Raw genomic sequence first — 15760 nt, 5'->3', positions numbered from 1 at the left:
GCCCCACGGCCATGGTCACCCCACGGTCACCCCAAAGCCACCAGCACCCCACAACCAGCCCCATGGTCACCCCACAACCAGCCCCACAGCCACGGTCACCCCACAGTCACCCCATGGTCACCCCATGGTCCCCCCAGGGCCACCAGCACCCCACAACCAGCCCCATGGTCACCCCACAACCAGCCCCACAGCCATGGTCACCCCATGGTCCCCCCAGGGCCACCAGCACCCCACAACCAGCCCCCCGCCCACCTCGGGGGCCACCTTCCCCCCCCCAGCTCCCCCCCCCCGGCGCCGTGGGGCTCACAGAGGACGCGGAGGCGGGTGCTGGCGCTCAGCGGGGGGGTCCCCGGCTCGGTGGCCGCGTCGCAGCGGTAAGTGGCCCCGTTGTCGCTGGGGGCCACCGTCACCAGCAGCTCCCGCGTCACCACCGCCCCCGCGGACGCCTGGGCCCCCTCCTTCAGCGGGCGCCCGTCCTGGGCGGGGGGGGGGGGGAGGGGGTGGGGTCACGCGGGGGCCCAGGTGTCCGGGTCAGGGGGGTGGGGAGGAACCTGGACCCATAGAGCACCCCGGGGACCCAGGTGTCCAGGAGGGACCCAGGCGTCCGGGAGGGGGCCCAGGTGTCCGAGAGGGGCCCAGGCATCCAGGAGGGGCCCAGGCGTCCAGGTTGGGGGGCCCAGGTGTCCAGGAGGGGCCCAGGCGTCCAGGTTGGGGGGCCCAGGTGTCCAGGAGGGGCCCAGGCGTCCAGGAGGGGCCCAGGCGTCCAGGGTGGGGGGGTGGGGGAAGGAACCTGGACCCATAGAGCACCCCGGGGCCCAGGCGTCCAGGAGGGGCCCAGGTGTCCGGGTTGGGGGGCCCAGGCGTCCGGGAGGGGCCCAGGTGTCCGGGAGGGGCCCAGGTGTCCGGGGGGGGCCCAGGCGTCCGGGAGGGGCCCAGGCGTCCGGGTTGGGGGGCCCAGGCGTCCGGGAGGGGCCCAGGCGTCCAGGAGGGGCCCAGGCGTCCGGGTTGGGGGGGTGGGGAGGAACCTTGAACCATAGAGCACCCCGGGGACCCAGGTGTCCAGGAGGGGCCCAGGCGTCCGGGTTGGGGGGCCCAGGTGTCCGGGAGGGGCCCAGGCGTCCGGGTTGGGAGGGCTGGGGAGGAACCCGGCCCCATAGGACACCCCAGGGAGAAGGATGCACCTGGACGCCTGGGCCCCTCGGTGGGTGCCCGGACGCCTGGGCCCCTCAGGACACCCGGACGCCTGGGCCCCTCGGTGGGAACCCGGACGCCTGGGCCCCTCAGGGCACCCGGACGCCTGGGCCCCTCAGGACACCCGGACGCCTGGGCCCCTCGGGGGGTGCCCGGACGCCTGGGCCCCTCAGGGCACCCGGACGCCTGGGCCCCTCGGTGGCACCCACCTTGTGCCAGGCGAGGCGGGGGCCCGGGTGCCCCCCCCGGGCGTGACACACCAGCCGCACCCGGGCCCCCACCCGCAGGGTGACGTTGGGCTCCGGCGCCTCCAGCCACAGCTCCTGGGGGGGGTCTGGGGGGGGCGGGGCCGGGTGGGGGCGGGGCCTGGGTGGCCACGCCCCCTCCTAGCCCCGCCCCCGGGCTCCACCCGCCCGATCTGAGGCATTACAGCCCCCCAGTGCAGCTCTCAGTGCCCATCCCAGTGCCTCCCAGTGCCTCCCAGTGCCTCCCAGTGCCTCCCAGTCCCATCCCAGTCCCATCCCTGCACCTCCCAGTGCTTCCCAGTACCTCCCAGTGCTTCCCAGTCCCATCCCAGCACCTCCCAGTGCTTCCCAGTGCCTCCCAGTGCTTCCCAGTCCCATCCCAGCACCTCCCAGTGCTTCCCAGTCCCATCCCAGCACCTCCCAGTGCTTCCCAGTACCTCCCAGTGCTTCCCAGTCCCATCCCAGCGCCTCCCAGTGCTTCCCAGTGCCTCCCAGTGCTTCCCAGTGCCTCCCAGTCCCATCCCAGTCCCTTCAATCCCCACTCCAGTGCCACTGAGCACCTCCCACTGCCTCCCAGTCACCTCAGTCCCCACCCCAGCACGTCCCAGTCCCATCCCAGTGCCTCCCAGTGCCTCCCAGCCCCATCCCAGGGCCTCCCAGTGCCTCCCAGTCCCACCCCAGTGCCTCCCAGTGCCTCCAAGTGCCCTCAACCCCCTCCCCAGCCACATCCCAGTCCCTCCCAGCCCCATCCCAGTGCCTCCCAGTGCCACCCAGTGCCTCCCAGTCCCACCCCAGTCCCTCCCAGCCCCACCCCAGTGCCTCCCAGTGCCTCCCAGCCCCACCCCAGTCCCTCCCAGTCCCATCCCAGTGCCTGCCAGTGCCCTCAATCCCCTCCCCAGTCCCTCCCAGTGCCTCCCAGTGCCTCCCAGTCCCACCCCAGTCCCTCCCAACCCCACTCCACGCCCTCCCAGTCCCTCCCAGTCCCACCCAGTGCCTCCCAGCTCCATCCCACTCCCTCCCAGTCCCTCCCAGCCCCTCCCCAGTGCCTCCCAGTGCCTCCCAGTCCCTCCCAGTGCCCTCAATACCCACACCAGCCCTATCCCAGTGCCTCCCAGTGCCTCCCAGTGCCACCCCAGTCCCTCCCAACCCCACTCCACGCCCTCCCAGTCCCTCCCAGTCCCACCCCAGTGCCTCCCAGTCCCACCCCAGTGCCTCCCAGTCCCTCCCAGTGCCTCCCAGCGCCCGCCGGGGGCACCCACGGGCGACGCTGAGGACGAGGCTGGCGCTGGGGCCGGGGCCCAGGCCGGGGGTCAGGGCCTGGCAGAGCAGCGGGCGCCCGTGGTCGCCCCGGCGCCCGGTCACCGTCACGTTGGACACCGTCACCCAGCCGCCGCCCGCCGCCTGCGGGCCCAGGCGTCCGGTTGGCCCCCGTGAACCCCCCAACATGGCCGCCTGCGGGCCCAGGCGTCCGGTCGGCACCCGTGAACCCCCCAACATGGCCGCCCGGGGGCCCAGGCGTCCGGTCGGCACCCGTGAACCCCCCAACATGGCCGCCCGGGGGCCCAGGCGTCCGGTCGGCACCCGTGAACCCCCCAACATGGCCGCCCGGGGGCCCAGGCGTCCGGTCGGCACCCGTGAACCCCCCAACATGGCCGCCTGCGGGCCCAGGCGTCCGGTCGGCACCCGTGAACCCCCCAACATGGCCGCCCGGGGGCCCAGGCGTCCGGTTGGCACCCGTGAACCCCCCAACATGGCCGCCCGGGGGCCCAGGCGTCCGGTCGGCACCCGTGAACCCCCCAACATGGCCGCCCGGGGGCCCAGGCGTCCGGTCGGCACCCGTGAACCCCCCAACATGGCCGCCTGCGGGCCCAGGCGTCCGGTCGGCACCCGTGAACCCCCCAACATGGCCGCCCGGGGGCCCAGGCGTCCGGTTGGCACCCGTGAACCCCCCAACATGGCCGCCCGGGGGCCCAGGCGTCCGGTTGGCACCCGTGAACCCCCCAACATGGCCGCCCGGGGGCCCAGGCGTCCGGTTGGCACCCGTGAACCCCCCAACATGGCCGCCCGGGGGCCCAGGCGTCCGGTTGGTCCTCGTGAACCCCCCAACATGGCCGCCCGGGGGCCCAGGCGTCCGGTCGGCACCCGTGAACCCCCCAACATGGCCGCCCGGGGGCCCAGGCGTCCGGTTGGTCCCCGTGAACCCCCCAACATGGCCGCCCGGGGGCCCAGGCGTCCGGTCGGTCCCCGTGAACCCCCCAACATGGCCGCCCGGGGGCCCAGGCGTCCGGGCGCTCCCCCGAAAGGGCCCAGGTGTCCCCAGCCCCGGGGCCCAGGCGTCCGGGTGCCCCCCCCTCCAAAGGGCCCAGGCGTCCGGGCTCCCTCCACAAAGGGCCCAGGCGTCCGGGTGCCCCCCCCCAAGGGCCCAGGCATCCCCAGCCCCCCCCCACAAAGGGCCCAGGCGTCCGGGTGCCCCCCCAAAAGGGCCCAGGCGTCCCCAGCCCCCCCCCAAGGGGCCCAGGCATCCGGGCTCCCCCCTCAAAGGGCCCAGGCGTCCGGGTGCCCCCCCCATAAGGGGCCCAGGCATCCCCAGCCCCCCCCATGGGGTCCCAGCCCCCCCCCCACACAAGGGGCCCAGGCGTCCGGGCGCCTCCCACAAAGGGCCCAGGCGTCCGGGTGCCCCCCCCCCCCCGCGGGGCCCAGGCGTCCGGGCGCCCACCTGGCTGCGGCTGCTGTGGGCGGGGCCCAGCTCCCTCCCGCCCAGCCACCAGCGCAGCCGGGCGGGGGGGTTACTGGGAGCACTGGTGCAGGACAGGGCCAGCGTCGCGTTCTCGGCCACCCCGGGGCCCCCCGCGAGCGTCACCTCCGCCGGCGGGTCTGCCCAGTAGGACCAGTAGGACCAGTATGCCCAGCACGGGCTCCCAGTATGGCCGGGGTGCCCAGTATGGGCTCCCAGTATGGCTACTGGGTCCCATTCTGGGCTTCCAGGATGGCTACTGGGCTCCCAGTATGGTTGTGGGGCCCCAGTATGGGCTCCCAATATGACCAGTATGCCCAGCACGGGCTCCCAGTATGGCCGGGGTGCCCAGTATGGGCTCCCAGTATGGCTACTGGGTCCCATTCTGGGCTCCCAGTATGGTTGTGGAGCCCCAGTATGGCCTTGGGGACCAGTATGGGCTCCCAGTATGGCTGGGGTGCCCAGTATGGGCTCCCAGTATGGCTACTGGGTCCCATTCTGGGCTCCCAGTATGGTTGTGGGGCCCCAGTATGGGCTCCCAGTATGGCCAGGGTGCCCAGTACAGGCTCCCAGTATGGCTACTGGGTCCCAATCTGGGCTCCCAGTGTGGCTGGGGCACCCAGTATGGGCTCCCAGTATGGCTACTGGGTCCCATTCTGGGCTCCCAGCATGGCTACTGGGCTCCCAGTATGATTGTGGGCTCCCAGGATGGCCGGGGTGCCCAGTACGGGCTCCCAGTATGGCTACTGGGTCCCATTCTGGGCTCCCAGTATGGTTGTGGGGCCCCAGTATGGGCTCCCAGTATGGCCAGGGTGCCCAGTACAGGCTCCCACTATGGCTACTGGGTCCCAATCTGGGCTCCCAGTATGGTTGTGGGGCCCCAGTATGGCCTTGGGGACCAGTATGGGCTCCCAGTATGGCCGGGGTGCCCAGTATGGGCTCCCAGTATGGCTACTGGGTCCCATTCTGGGCTCCCAGTATGGTTGTGGGGTCCCAATATGGCGTTGAGGTCCCAGTATGGGCTCCCAGTACAGCTGGGGTGCCCAGTACGGGCTCCCAGTATGGCTACTGGGTCCCATTCTGGGCTCCCAGTACGGTTGTGGGGTCCCAGTATGGCCGGGACCCCAGTGCCCCCAGCACCCCCTCATCCCCTCCCAGTCCCTCCCAGCTACTCCCAGTCCCTCCCAGTGCCCCCCATCCCCTCCCAGTCCCTCCCAGTGCCCCTCCCATCCCCTCCCAGTCCCCCCAGGACCCCTCCCAGTCCCTCCCATCCCCTCCCATCCCCTCCCAGTCCCTCCCAGCTACTCCCAGTCCCTCCCAGTGCCCCCCCATCCCCTCCCAGTCCCTCCCAGTGCCCCTCCCATCTCCTCCCAGTCCCCCCAGGACCCCTCCCATCCCCTCCCAGTGCCCCTCCCAGTCCCTCCCAGTGCCCCCCCATCCCCTCCCAGTCCCTCCCAGCTACTCCCAGTCCCCCCAGGACCCCTCCCATCCCCTCCCAGTGCCCCTCCCAGTCCCTCCCAGTGCCCCCCCATCCCCTCCCAGTCCCTCCCATCTCCTCCCAGTGCCCCCCATCCCCTCCCATCCCCTCCCAGTGCCCCCCCATCCCCTCCCAGTCCCTCCCAGTGCCCCTCCCATCCCCTCCCATCCCCTCCCAGTCCCTCCCAGCTACTCCCAGTCCCTCCCAGTGCCCCCCATCCCCTCCCAGTCCCTCCCAGTGCCCCTCCCACCCCCTCCCAGTGCCCCCCATCCCCTCCCATCCCCTCCCAGTGCCCCCCCATCCCCTCCCAGTCCCTCCCAGTGCCCCTCCCATCCCCTCCCATCCCCTCCCAGTGCCTCCCAGTGCCTCCCAGTCCCCCCCCGGGCTCACAGTGGACGCGGAGGGTGCGGGTGGCGCGGGCCCCCCCCCCGGGGGGGGCGGCGGGGGTCTCGGCGCGGCAGCCCAGCGTGGCCCCCCCGTCGCCCGGCGTCACCCGCAGCGTCAGGCGGCTCCGCGACCCCCCCCCGGGGCCCCCGCTGGACCAGGCCCCCGCCAGCGGCACCCCGTCCTGCGGGCCCAGGCGTCCGGGTGGGCCCAGGCGTCCGGGGAGGGGCCCAGGTGTCCGGGACGGGCCCAACCTCAACCCCAGGGGCCCAGGCGGCCGGGTGGGCCCAGGCGTCCGGGAGGGGCCCAGGTGTCCGGGGGGGGCCCAGGCGTCCGGGAGGGGCCCAGGTGTCCGGGAGGGGCCCAGGCGTCCGGGGGGGCGCAGGCGGCCGGGGGGGCCCAGGTGTCCGGGAGGGGCCCAGGTGTCCGGGGGGGGGGCCCAACCTCAACCCCAGGGGCCCAGGAGTCCGGGGGGGCCCAGGTGTCCGGGAGGGGCCCAGGCATCCGGGAGGGGCCCAGGTGTCCGGGAGGGACCCAGGTGTCCGGGGAGGGGCTGAGGCGTCTGGGAGGGGCCCAGGCGTCCAGGAGGGGCCCAGGCGTTCGGGAGGGGCCCAGGTGTCCGGGAGGGTCCCAGGCGTCCGGGGGGGCCCAGGCGTCCGGGAAAGGGCCCAGGCGTCCAGGAGGGGCCCAGGTGTCCGGGGGGGACCCAGGTGTCTGGGAGGGGCCCAGGCGTCCGGGGGGGGCCCAGGTGTCCGGGGGGGAGCCGAGGGGGGGGGCCCAGGTGTCCAGGGGGGGCCCAGGCGTCCGGGGAGGGGCCCAGGCGTGTGGGAGGGACCCAGGAGGGGCCCAGGCGTCCGGGGGGGCCCAGGCGTCCGGGGAGGGGCCCAGGCACCCAGGGAGGGGCCCAGGCGTCCGGGGAGGGACCCAGGTATCCGGGAGGGGCCCAGGTGTCCGGGGAGGGGCCCAGGCGTCCGGGGGGGGCCCAGGTGTCCGGGGGGGACCCAGGCGTCCGGGGGGGCCCAGGCGTCCGGCACCTTGTCCCAGAGCAGGGCGGGGGGCGGGTTCCCCCCCCGGGCGACGCACTCCAGGCGCAGGGTGGCCCCCGCTCGCACCCACGGCCCCTCCAGGCCCTCGATGGTCGGCGCCTCCGGCGGGACTGGGAGGCACTGGTCAGACTGGGAGGCACTGGGAGCGGCCCTCGGGCCGCTGGGAGGGGCTGGGAGGGACTGGGAGGGGCACTGGTCAGACTGGGAGGCACTGGGAGCGGCTCTCAGGCCGCTGGGAGGGGCTGGGAGGGACTGGGAGGGACTGGGAGGGGCACTGGTCAGACTGGGAGGCACTGGGAGCGGCCCTCGGGCTGCTGGGAGGGGCTGGGAGGGACTGGGAGGGGCACTGGTCAGACTGGGAGGCACTGGGAGCGGCTCTCAGGCCGCTGGGGGGAGCTGGGAGGGACTGGGAGGGGCACTGGGAAGACTGGGAAGCACTGGGAGGGGCCTTCGGGCCACTGGGAGGGACTGGGAGGGACGGGGAGGGGCACTGGGAAGACTGGGAAGCACTGGGAGGGGCCTTCGGGCCACTGGGAGGGACTGGGAGGGACTGGGAGGGGCACTGGGAAGACTGGGAAGCACTGGGAGGGGCCTTCGGGCCACTGGGGGGGACTGGGAGGGACTGGGAGGGACGGGGAGGGGCACTGGGAAGACTGGGAAGCACTGGGAGGGGCCTTCGGGCCACTGGGAGGGACTGGGAGGGACTGGGAGGGGCACTGGGAGGGATGGCAGGGTCTTGGGGGGACACTGGGAGGGACTGGGAAGCACTGGGAAAGGCACTGGGTGCACTGGGAGGGTCTTGGGGCAACGCTGGTCAGACTGGGCAGCACTGGGAGCAGCCCTCGGGCCACTGGGGGGCACTGGGAGGGACTGGGAGGCACTGGGTGCACTGGGAGGGACTTGGATGGACTGGGAGGGGCACTGGGAGGACTGGGAATGGCACTGGGAGGGTCTGGGGGGGACACTGGGCGCACTGGGAGGCACTGGGAAGGGTACTGGGTGCACTGGGAGGGACTGGGAGTGGCACTGGGAGGGCCTTGGGGGGACACTGGGAGGACTGGGAGGGACTGGGAGAGACTGGGAGGGACTGGGAAGGGCACTGGGCAGACTGGGAGGTGATTTTGGGGGTGGCAGGGGGATTTTGGGGGGAAAAGGGGGGATTTTGGGGCCGGAGGGCAGGGCAGCGGGGGGGGCAGTGGTTTTTGGGGTGAAAGCGGGGGATTTTGGGGGCGCCAGGGGGGTCAGGCGCAGCAGGGGGGTGGGGGGCGGCCGGGGGGTCGGGGGGGCGGTGGATTTTGGGGTGAAATCCACAGGTTTTGGCTCACAGAGAACGGTGACGGGGGCGGTCGGGGGCGGCAGGGGGGTGGGGGGGCGGTGGTTTTTGGGGTGAAAGCGGGGGATTTTGGGGGCGCCAGGGGGGTCAGGCGCGGCAGGGGGGTGGGGGGCAGCCGGGGGGTCGGGGGGGCGGTGGATTTTGGGGTGAAATCCGCGGGTTTTGGCTCACAGAGGACGGCGACGGTGACGGTGGCCTGCGCCGGCTCCCGCGTGGCCTCGTTGGTGGCCGAGCAGAGCAGCTGCTTCCCGTGGTCGGGGGGGGCCAGCGTCAGCCTGCGCCGGCAACTGGGTGAACTGGGAGCACTGGGAGGCACTGGGAGGTGCTGGGAGGGGACTGGGAGGGGGCTGGGAGGGACTGGGAGGGACTGGGAGGCGACTGGGAGGCACTAGGATGGGACTGGGAGGCACTGGGAGGGGACTGGGAGGCACTAGGATGGGACTGGGAGGCACTGGGAGGGGACTGGGAGGCACTGGGAGGCACTGGAGCAGCCTGGGCTGGAGCACTGGGTGAACTGGGAGCACTGGGAGGCACTGGGAGGGGACTGGGAGGCACTGGAAGGCACTGGCCCATACTGGTCCATACTGGCCCATACCGGTGCACACTGGCCCGTACTGGCCCATACTGGCCCATACTGGTCTGTACTGGCCTGTACTGGCCCATACTGGCCCATACTGGTGCACACTGGCCCATACTCGTCCGTACTGGCCCATACCAGTGCACACTAGCTCGTACTGGCCCATACTGGCCCATACTGGTGCGCACTGGCCCATACTGGTCTGTACTGGCCTGTACTGGCCCATACTGGTGCACACTGGCCCATACGCATCCATACTGGCCCGTACTGGCCCGTACTGGTGCATACTGGCCTGTACTGGCCCATACTGGTGCACACTGGCCCTCACTGGTCCATTCTGCCCTGTACAGGCCCGTACTGGCCCATACTGGTCTGTACTGGTGCATACTGGTGCATACTGGTGCTCACCGCACGGAGGCCTCGGTGGAGCTGAGTTTGGGGTCGGAGCCCTCGATGAGGCGGGAGGAGACGTCGGCCAGCGGCTGCCCCCCTGCCCCAAAACGGCCCTTTTTCACCCCAAAACGGCCCCCGAGGTGCCCCAAAACGGCCGCTTTTCACCCCAAAACGGCCCCCTGCCCCAAAACGGCCCTTTTTCACCCGAAAACAGCCCCCGAGGTGCCCCAAAATGGCCCCGTTTCACCCCAAAACGCCCCCTGCACCAAAACGGCCCTTTTTCACCCCAAAATGGGCCCCGAGCTGCCCCAAAACAGCCCCATTTCACCCCAAAATGCCCCCTTCCCCCAAAATGGCCACTTTTCACCCCAAAACAGCCCCAAAACAGCACAAAACGGCCCCTTTTCACCCCATAATGGGCCCCGCACAGCCCCTCCCCGTGGCCACGCCCCCTTTCCCTTAGCCACGCCCCCTCCCCGTGGCCACGCCCCCCGGGGCTCACCCAGCGCCATGATAACGGGGGGGGGCCGCTGCCCCCGGGGGTCCCTGCCCCATGGCCCCGCCCCCTCCACGCGTGGCCCCGCCCCCTCCCCGTGGCCACGCCCCCTCCCCGTGGCCCCGCCCCCCGGGACTCAGCCAGCGCCATGGTAACGGCGGGGGGGGCTGCCGCCCCCCAGGGTCCCTGCCCCATGCCCCCGCCCCCTCCGCGCGTAGCCACGCCCCCTCCCCGTGGCCCCTCCCCCTCCCCGTGGCCCCGCCCCCCGGGACTCACCCAGTGCCATGGTAACGGCGGGGGGGGGGCTCCCCCCCCCAGGGGTCCCTGCCCCATGGCCACGCCCCCTCCGCGCGTAGCCACGCCCCTGCCCGTTAGCCCCGCCCCCTCTCCCTTAGCCCCGCCCCCTCCCCGTGGCCCCGCCCCCCGGGGCTCACCCAGCACCATGGTAACGGCAGGGGGGGGCTCCCCCCAGGGGTCCCTGCCCCATGGCCCCGCCCCCTCCTGGCGTAGCCCCGCCCCCTCCCCTCGGCCCCGCCCCCTCCCCGTGGCCCCGCCCCCCCGGGGCTCACCCAGCGCCATGGTAACGGCGGGGGGGGGCCGCCCCCCCGCGCGGCACCGCACCTCCTGGGGGGTCCCGGCCACCCACGTGGGGCCCCCGGGGGGCAGCGCCAGCACCGGCCGCTCCGCAGGCACTGCCCCCCCCCGGACCAGTCAGCACCAGTAAGGACCAGTAAGGACCAGTGACCTCCCAGCGACCCCCCGGTGATCCCCCGCTGCCCCCCCATCCCGACGGGTCACCACCAGTAACGACCAGTGACCCCCCAGTGACCCCCCAGTACCTCCTAGTACCCCGCAGTGCCCTCCCAGTATATCCCAGTGACTCCCAGTGCCATCCCAGTGCCCCCCTGGTGCCCCCAGTGCCCCCCCAGTGTCCTCCCAGTACCCTCCCAGTGCCTCCGAGTATCTCCCAGTGTCCTCCCAGTGCCCTCCCAGTGCCCACCAGTGCCTCCCAGTGCCCCACTAGTGCCCCCCAATCCATCCCAATGCCCCCAGCCCCACTCCCAGTGCCTCCCAGTGCCCCCCAGTGCCCTCCCAGTATCTCCCAGTGCTCCCCAGTCCCCCTCAGTGCCTCCCAGTGCCCCTGAGCACCCCCCCAGTGCCCTCCCAGCCCCCTCCCAGGGCCTCCCAGTGCCCCCCAGTGCTCCCAGGCACCCCCCACAGTCCCCAGTGCCCTCCCAGCCCCTCCCAGTGCCCCCCAGTGCTTCCCAGTGCCTCCCAGTTCCCTCCCAGTCCTTCCCAGTGCCCTCCCAGTGCTTCCCAGTGCCCCCCAGTTCCCTCCCAGTCCCTCCCAGTGCCCTCCCAGTGCCTCCCAGTCCCCCCAGCCCCCTCCCAGTGCCCCCAGGCAACCGCCAGTGCCTCCCAGTGCCCTCCCACAGCCTTCCAGTGCCCTCCCAGTGCCCCCAGGCACCCCCCAGTTCCCTCCCGGTCCCTCCCAGTGCCCTCCCAGTTCCCTCCCAGTGCCTCCTAGTGCCTCCCAGTGCCCCCCAGTTCCCTCCCAGTCCCTCCCAGTGCCTCCCAGTGCCCCCCAGTTCCCTCCCAGTGCCTCCCAGTGCCCTCCCAGTTCCCTCCCAGTGCCCCCGGGCACCCCCCAGTTCCCTCCCAGTGCCCCCCAGTCCCTCCCAGTGCCCCCCAGTTCCCTCCCAGTGCCTCCCAGTGCCCCCAGTGCGCACCCAGCACGGTGAGCAGGCCGGGCCGCGACGCCCGGGGGCGGCTGCCGTTGGCGGCTCCCAGTTGACACTCGAAGGCGCCGTCGTCGCCCAGCGTCGCCCCCACGATGCGCAGGTGGTGCTGGCCTGGGGGGGCCCAGGCGTCCGGGAGGGGCCCAGGCGTCCGGGGGGCCCAGGTGTCCGGGGATCCCAACCCCAACCCCAGGGGCCCAGGCGTCCGGGGGGGCCCAGGCGTCCGGGGGGGGCCCAGGCCTCCGGGAGGGGGCCCAGGCGTCCGGGAGGGGCCCAGGCGTCCGGGGGGGGGCCCAGGCGTCCGGGGGGCCCAGGTGTCCGGGGATCCCAACCCCAACCCCAGGGGCCCAGGCGTCCGGGGGGGCCCAGGTGTCCGGGAGGGTCCCAGGCGTCCGGGAGGGGCCCAGGAGTCCGGGGGGGGCCCAGGCCTCCGGGAGGGGGCCCAGGCGTTCGGGAGGGGCCCAGGCATCCGGGAAGGGCCCAGGCGTCCGGGGGTCCCAGGTGTCCGGGGATCCCAACCCCAAACCCAGGGGCCCAGGCGTCCGGGAGGGGCCCAGGAGTCCGGGGGGGCCCAGGTGTCCGGGAGGGGCCCAGGTGTCCGGGGGGGCCCAGGCATCTGGGGGGGGCCCAGGCGTCCGGGGGGGGCCCAGGTGTCCGGAGGGGCCCAGGCGTCCGGGGGGGGCCCAGGCGTCCGGGAGGGGCCCAGGCGTCCGGGGGTCCCCATTGCCCCTCCCCCGTGGTCCCCGCCCCAGCCCCGCCCCCCCGCAGGCCCCGCCCCCCCGCCCACCTCGCCGCGGGTCGCCGGCCAATCGGTAGCGGGGGTGGGCGGGGCCGGGGGGGGCCCCCAGCAGCAGCCCGTCCTTGGCCCACTGCACGGCCCCCCCCGGGCCCACGGCGCAGCGCAGCTCCGCCTCCCCCCCCAGCCGCACGCTCCCATTGGACGGCTCCTCCAGGAAGCCCGGCGTGGCCACGCCCCCTGCGCGGGGGGGGGAGGGGAAAGGAGGGAGGGGGAGGGGCCTGGTGGGGCCCCGCCCCCCCCGGCTGGGCGTCGCCTCCCCGTGACCTCCCCACGACCCCGTGACCCCCCTGCGACCCCCTCTGTGACCCCATGACCTCCCCACAACCCCGTGACCCCCCGTGACCCCATGACCTCCCCACGACCCCGTGACCCCCCTGTGACCCCCTCTGTGACCCCGTGACCCCCCGTGAACCCCCCAGGCTCCCCTTGACCCCGCGGTGCCCCTTGACCCCCGTGACCCCCCCGTGACCCACCCCGACCCCCTGCCCCGCCCCCATCACCCCCTGTGACCCCCCGTGACCCCCACTGTGACCTAGTGTGACCTCCCCATGACCCCCGTGACCCCTCCGTGACCTCCCTGTGACCCCATGACCTCCCCGTGACCTCCCTGTGACCCCCGACCTCCTCTGACCCCCCTGTGACCCCCATGACCTCCCCATGACCCCCGTGACCTCCCTGTGACCCCCCCTGGGGCTCCTCTGTGCCCCCCCACCCCCAGGACCCCCTGTGACCTCCCTGTGACCCCTCGACCCCCCCGTGACCCCCCCATGCCCCCCCCTCACCTCGGCCCCCCCCCAGCAGCAGCAGCGGCAGCAGCAGCAGCACCGCGACGGGGGAGGGGCCCCTGCTGGGCCCCCCCTGCGGCCCCCCCCGGGGTCAGCGGGGTCAGGGGGCGCCGCCCCCCCCGCGACCCCCGACTGCCCCCCCCGACCCCGGACTGCCCCCCCCAGCCGCCCCCCCGGCCCCCAACTGCCCCCCGACCCCCTTATCTGCCCCCCCGCCACCCCCAACCACCCCCCCGGCCCCCCCCACTGACCCCCCCAGCCCCCAACTGCCCCCCCGACCCCCTTATCTGCCCCCCCGCCACCCCCAACCACCCCCCCGGCCCCCCCACTACCCCCCCCAGCCCCCAACTGCCCCCCCGACCCCCTTTTCTGCCCCCCCGCCACCCCCCCGGCCCCTTTTGCCCCCCCAGCTGCCCCCCCGGCCCCCAACCGCCCCCCCGACCCCCAACTGCCTCCCCGCTGCCCCCCCGGGCCCCCCAACTGCCTCCCCACTGCCCCCCCGGCCCCTTCTGCCCCCCCCTTGGCCCCCTTGGCCCCCCCAACTGCCCCCCCCAGCCCCCAGCTGCCCCCCCGGCTCCCTCAAGTGCCCCCCCGACCCCAAACCGCCCCCCCCAGCTGCCCCCCCATCCCCCAGCTGCCCCCCTGCCCCCCCCCAGGCCCCCCCGACCCCCAACCGCCCCCCCAGCCCCTTTTGCCCCCCCCCCGCTGCCCCCCAGGGCCACTCACGGGGCCCCGGAGTCCGGCCATGGCGGAGGCGAGCGAGGGGCGACTGCGGCCGCCCGGACGCCTGGGCCCCTCCCAGATGCCTGGGCCCCCCCTCCCAGATGCCTGGGCCCCCCCTCCTGGACGCCTGGGCCCCTCCCGGACGCCTGGGCCCCTCGGGGGAGGCAGCCTCCAGTGGGCGATTCGCTGACGCGGGGAATTTGGGGAATGCGGGGGGGGGGTGACGGGGCCCAGGCGTCCGGGAGGGGGGCGGGCCCGGGCGTGGGGGGGGCTACGGGGCCTCTGTGGGGCCCCTATGGGATCCATAGGGGATGGGAGGGGGCTGAGGGGTGCTGGGGGGTCGCTATGGGGCCCATAGGGGACCAGGGGGGTGCTGGGGGGGTCCCTATAGGGTCTCTATGGGGTCCATAGGGTGCTGGGGGGTCCCTACGGGGTCCCTGAGGGGCGGGAGAGGGCTATAGGGCTCCTATAGGGCCCGCAGAGGGTGAGGCCGGGGGCTATGGGGTGCCTACGGGGTCCCTATAGGGCCCCTATGGCATCCCTATGGGGCAGGAAAGGGTGAGGGGTGCCTATGGGGTCCCTATGAGGTCGCTGTGGGGTCTCTAAGGGGTCCATAGGGGACAAAGGGGGGACTATGGGGTGCCTACGGGGTCTGTAGGGGACAGGGAGGGAGCTATGGGCTCCCTATGGCATCCCTATGGGGTGGGGGCTCCCTCTGGGGTCCCTATAGGCTTGGGGGGGCTCTCTATGGGGTCCATAGGGGAGAAGCAGGGAGCTATGGGGTCTCTATGAGGTCCCTATAGGGTCCTTATGGGGCAGGAGACGCTATAGGATGCTTATGGGCTGTCTATAGGGTCCCTATAGGCTTGGGGGGGCTCTCTATGGGGTCCATAGGGGACAGGGAGGAGGCTATGGGGTCTCTATGAGGTCCCTATAGGGTCCTTATGGGGCAGGAAACGCTATAAGATGCTTATGGGCTGTCTATAGGTTCCCTATAGGCTTGGGGGGGGCTCTCTATGGGGTCCATAGGGGAGAAGCAGGGAGCTATGGGGTCTCTATGAGGTCCCTATAGGGTCCTTATGGGGCAGGAGACGCTATAGGATGCTTACGGGCTGCCTATAGGTTCCCTATAGGCTTGGGGGGGCTCTCTATGGGGTCCATAGGGGACAGGGGGGAGGCTATGGGGTCCCTCTGGCACCTCTATGGGGCACAGGGGTCCCTCTGGGGTCCCTATAGGGTTGACGGGGCTCCCTACGGGGTCCCTATGGGGATCCTATGGGGTTCTATGGGGCCAAGGGGGAGGGGGCGGGGCCTGGCGGGAGGGGCGGGGCCAGGCCGGACTGGTCCATGCTGGTTCGTACTGGTCTATACTGGTCCGTACTGGTCTGGTACCTGGACGCCTGGGCTCCTCGGGGAGGGGGGCGGAGCCGGGGGCGGGAGGAGGGGGACGAGGCCCCACCCCCACCAGGCCACCGTACCGCCGGGTGTGGCCTGACCCTGCCGGGCCACCGTCCTGGCATGCGCGCTAGCCCCGCCCCCTCCCGGGGGGGGGGGGAATTTTCCCGCCCCGAGGAGCTGCCGGGGGCGGGGCCTGTGGAGCCAGGGGGCGGGGCTAAGGCAGCCGGCCCCGCCCCCAACCCCTCCCCCCTCCAGCCGTGGGGCCCCAGTAAGAGCTGGGTCCCCCCCCCCCGGCCTCCATCTCCCATGATGCCCCGCGGCAACCCCCCCACCCCCACCCCGGCCTGCATGTCCCATGATGCCCCGCGGCAAGGACCGGAGCCCCCCAGGCCTCCATTACCCATGATGCCCTGCGGCAACCCCCCCCGGCCTACATGTCC

At 73.4% G+C, this 15760-nt stretch overlaps 1 protein-coding gene across 1 annotated transcript in view; it reads right to left on the bottom strand.

Annotated features, from left to right (window-relative positions):
• The window catches only part of NPHS1 (NPHS1 adhesion molecule, nephrin), a 35109-nt gene extending 21132 nt beyond the window's left edge, over nucleotides 1–13977 (bottom strand). Inside the window, exons 1-13 of the mRNA XM_064503538.1 lie at nucleotides 13926–13977; nucleotides 13197–13272; nucleotides 12403–12591; nucleotides 11607–11729; nucleotides 10446–10568; nucleotides 9396–9477; nucleotides 8582–8685; nucleotides 7066–7187; nucleotides 6038–6215; nucleotides 4153–4310; nucleotides 2696–2837; nucleotides 1401–1525; nucleotides 308–476 (exon numbers count right to left, since the gene is read on the bottom strand). Of these exons, the coding sequence (XP_064359608.1) occupies nucleotides 308–476; nucleotides 1401–1525; nucleotides 2696–2837; nucleotides 4153–4310; nucleotides 6038–6215; nucleotides 7066–7187; nucleotides 8582–8685; nucleotides 9396–9477; nucleotides 10446–10568; nucleotides 11607–11729; nucleotides 12403–12591; nucleotides 13197–13272; nucleotides 13926–13946 (1612 nt within the window). The 5' untranslated portion in view covers nucleotides 13947–13977. The remainder of the gene's footprint in view (nucleotides 1–307; nucleotides 477–1400; nucleotides 1526–2695; nucleotides 2838–4152; nucleotides 4311–6037; nucleotides 6216–7065; nucleotides 7188–8581; nucleotides 8686–9395; nucleotides 9478–10445; nucleotides 10569–11606; nucleotides 11730–12402; nucleotides 12592–13196; nucleotides 13273–13925) is intronic.
• Nucleotides 13978–15760: the final 1783 nt, after the last annotated feature.

The sequence above is a fragment of the Dromaius novaehollandiae genome, chromosome 38 (assembly GCF_036370855.1).
Source record: "Dromaius novaehollandiae isolate bDroNov1 chromosome 38, bDroNov1.hap1, whole genome shotgun sequence".
NCBI classification, from domain to species: Eukaryota; Metazoa; Chordata; class Aves; order Casuariiformes; family Dromaiidae; genus Dromaius; species Dromaius novaehollandiae.
Note: the sequence above shows the minus strand (reverse complement) of the source record. Positions and strands in the feature narration are given on the sequence as shown.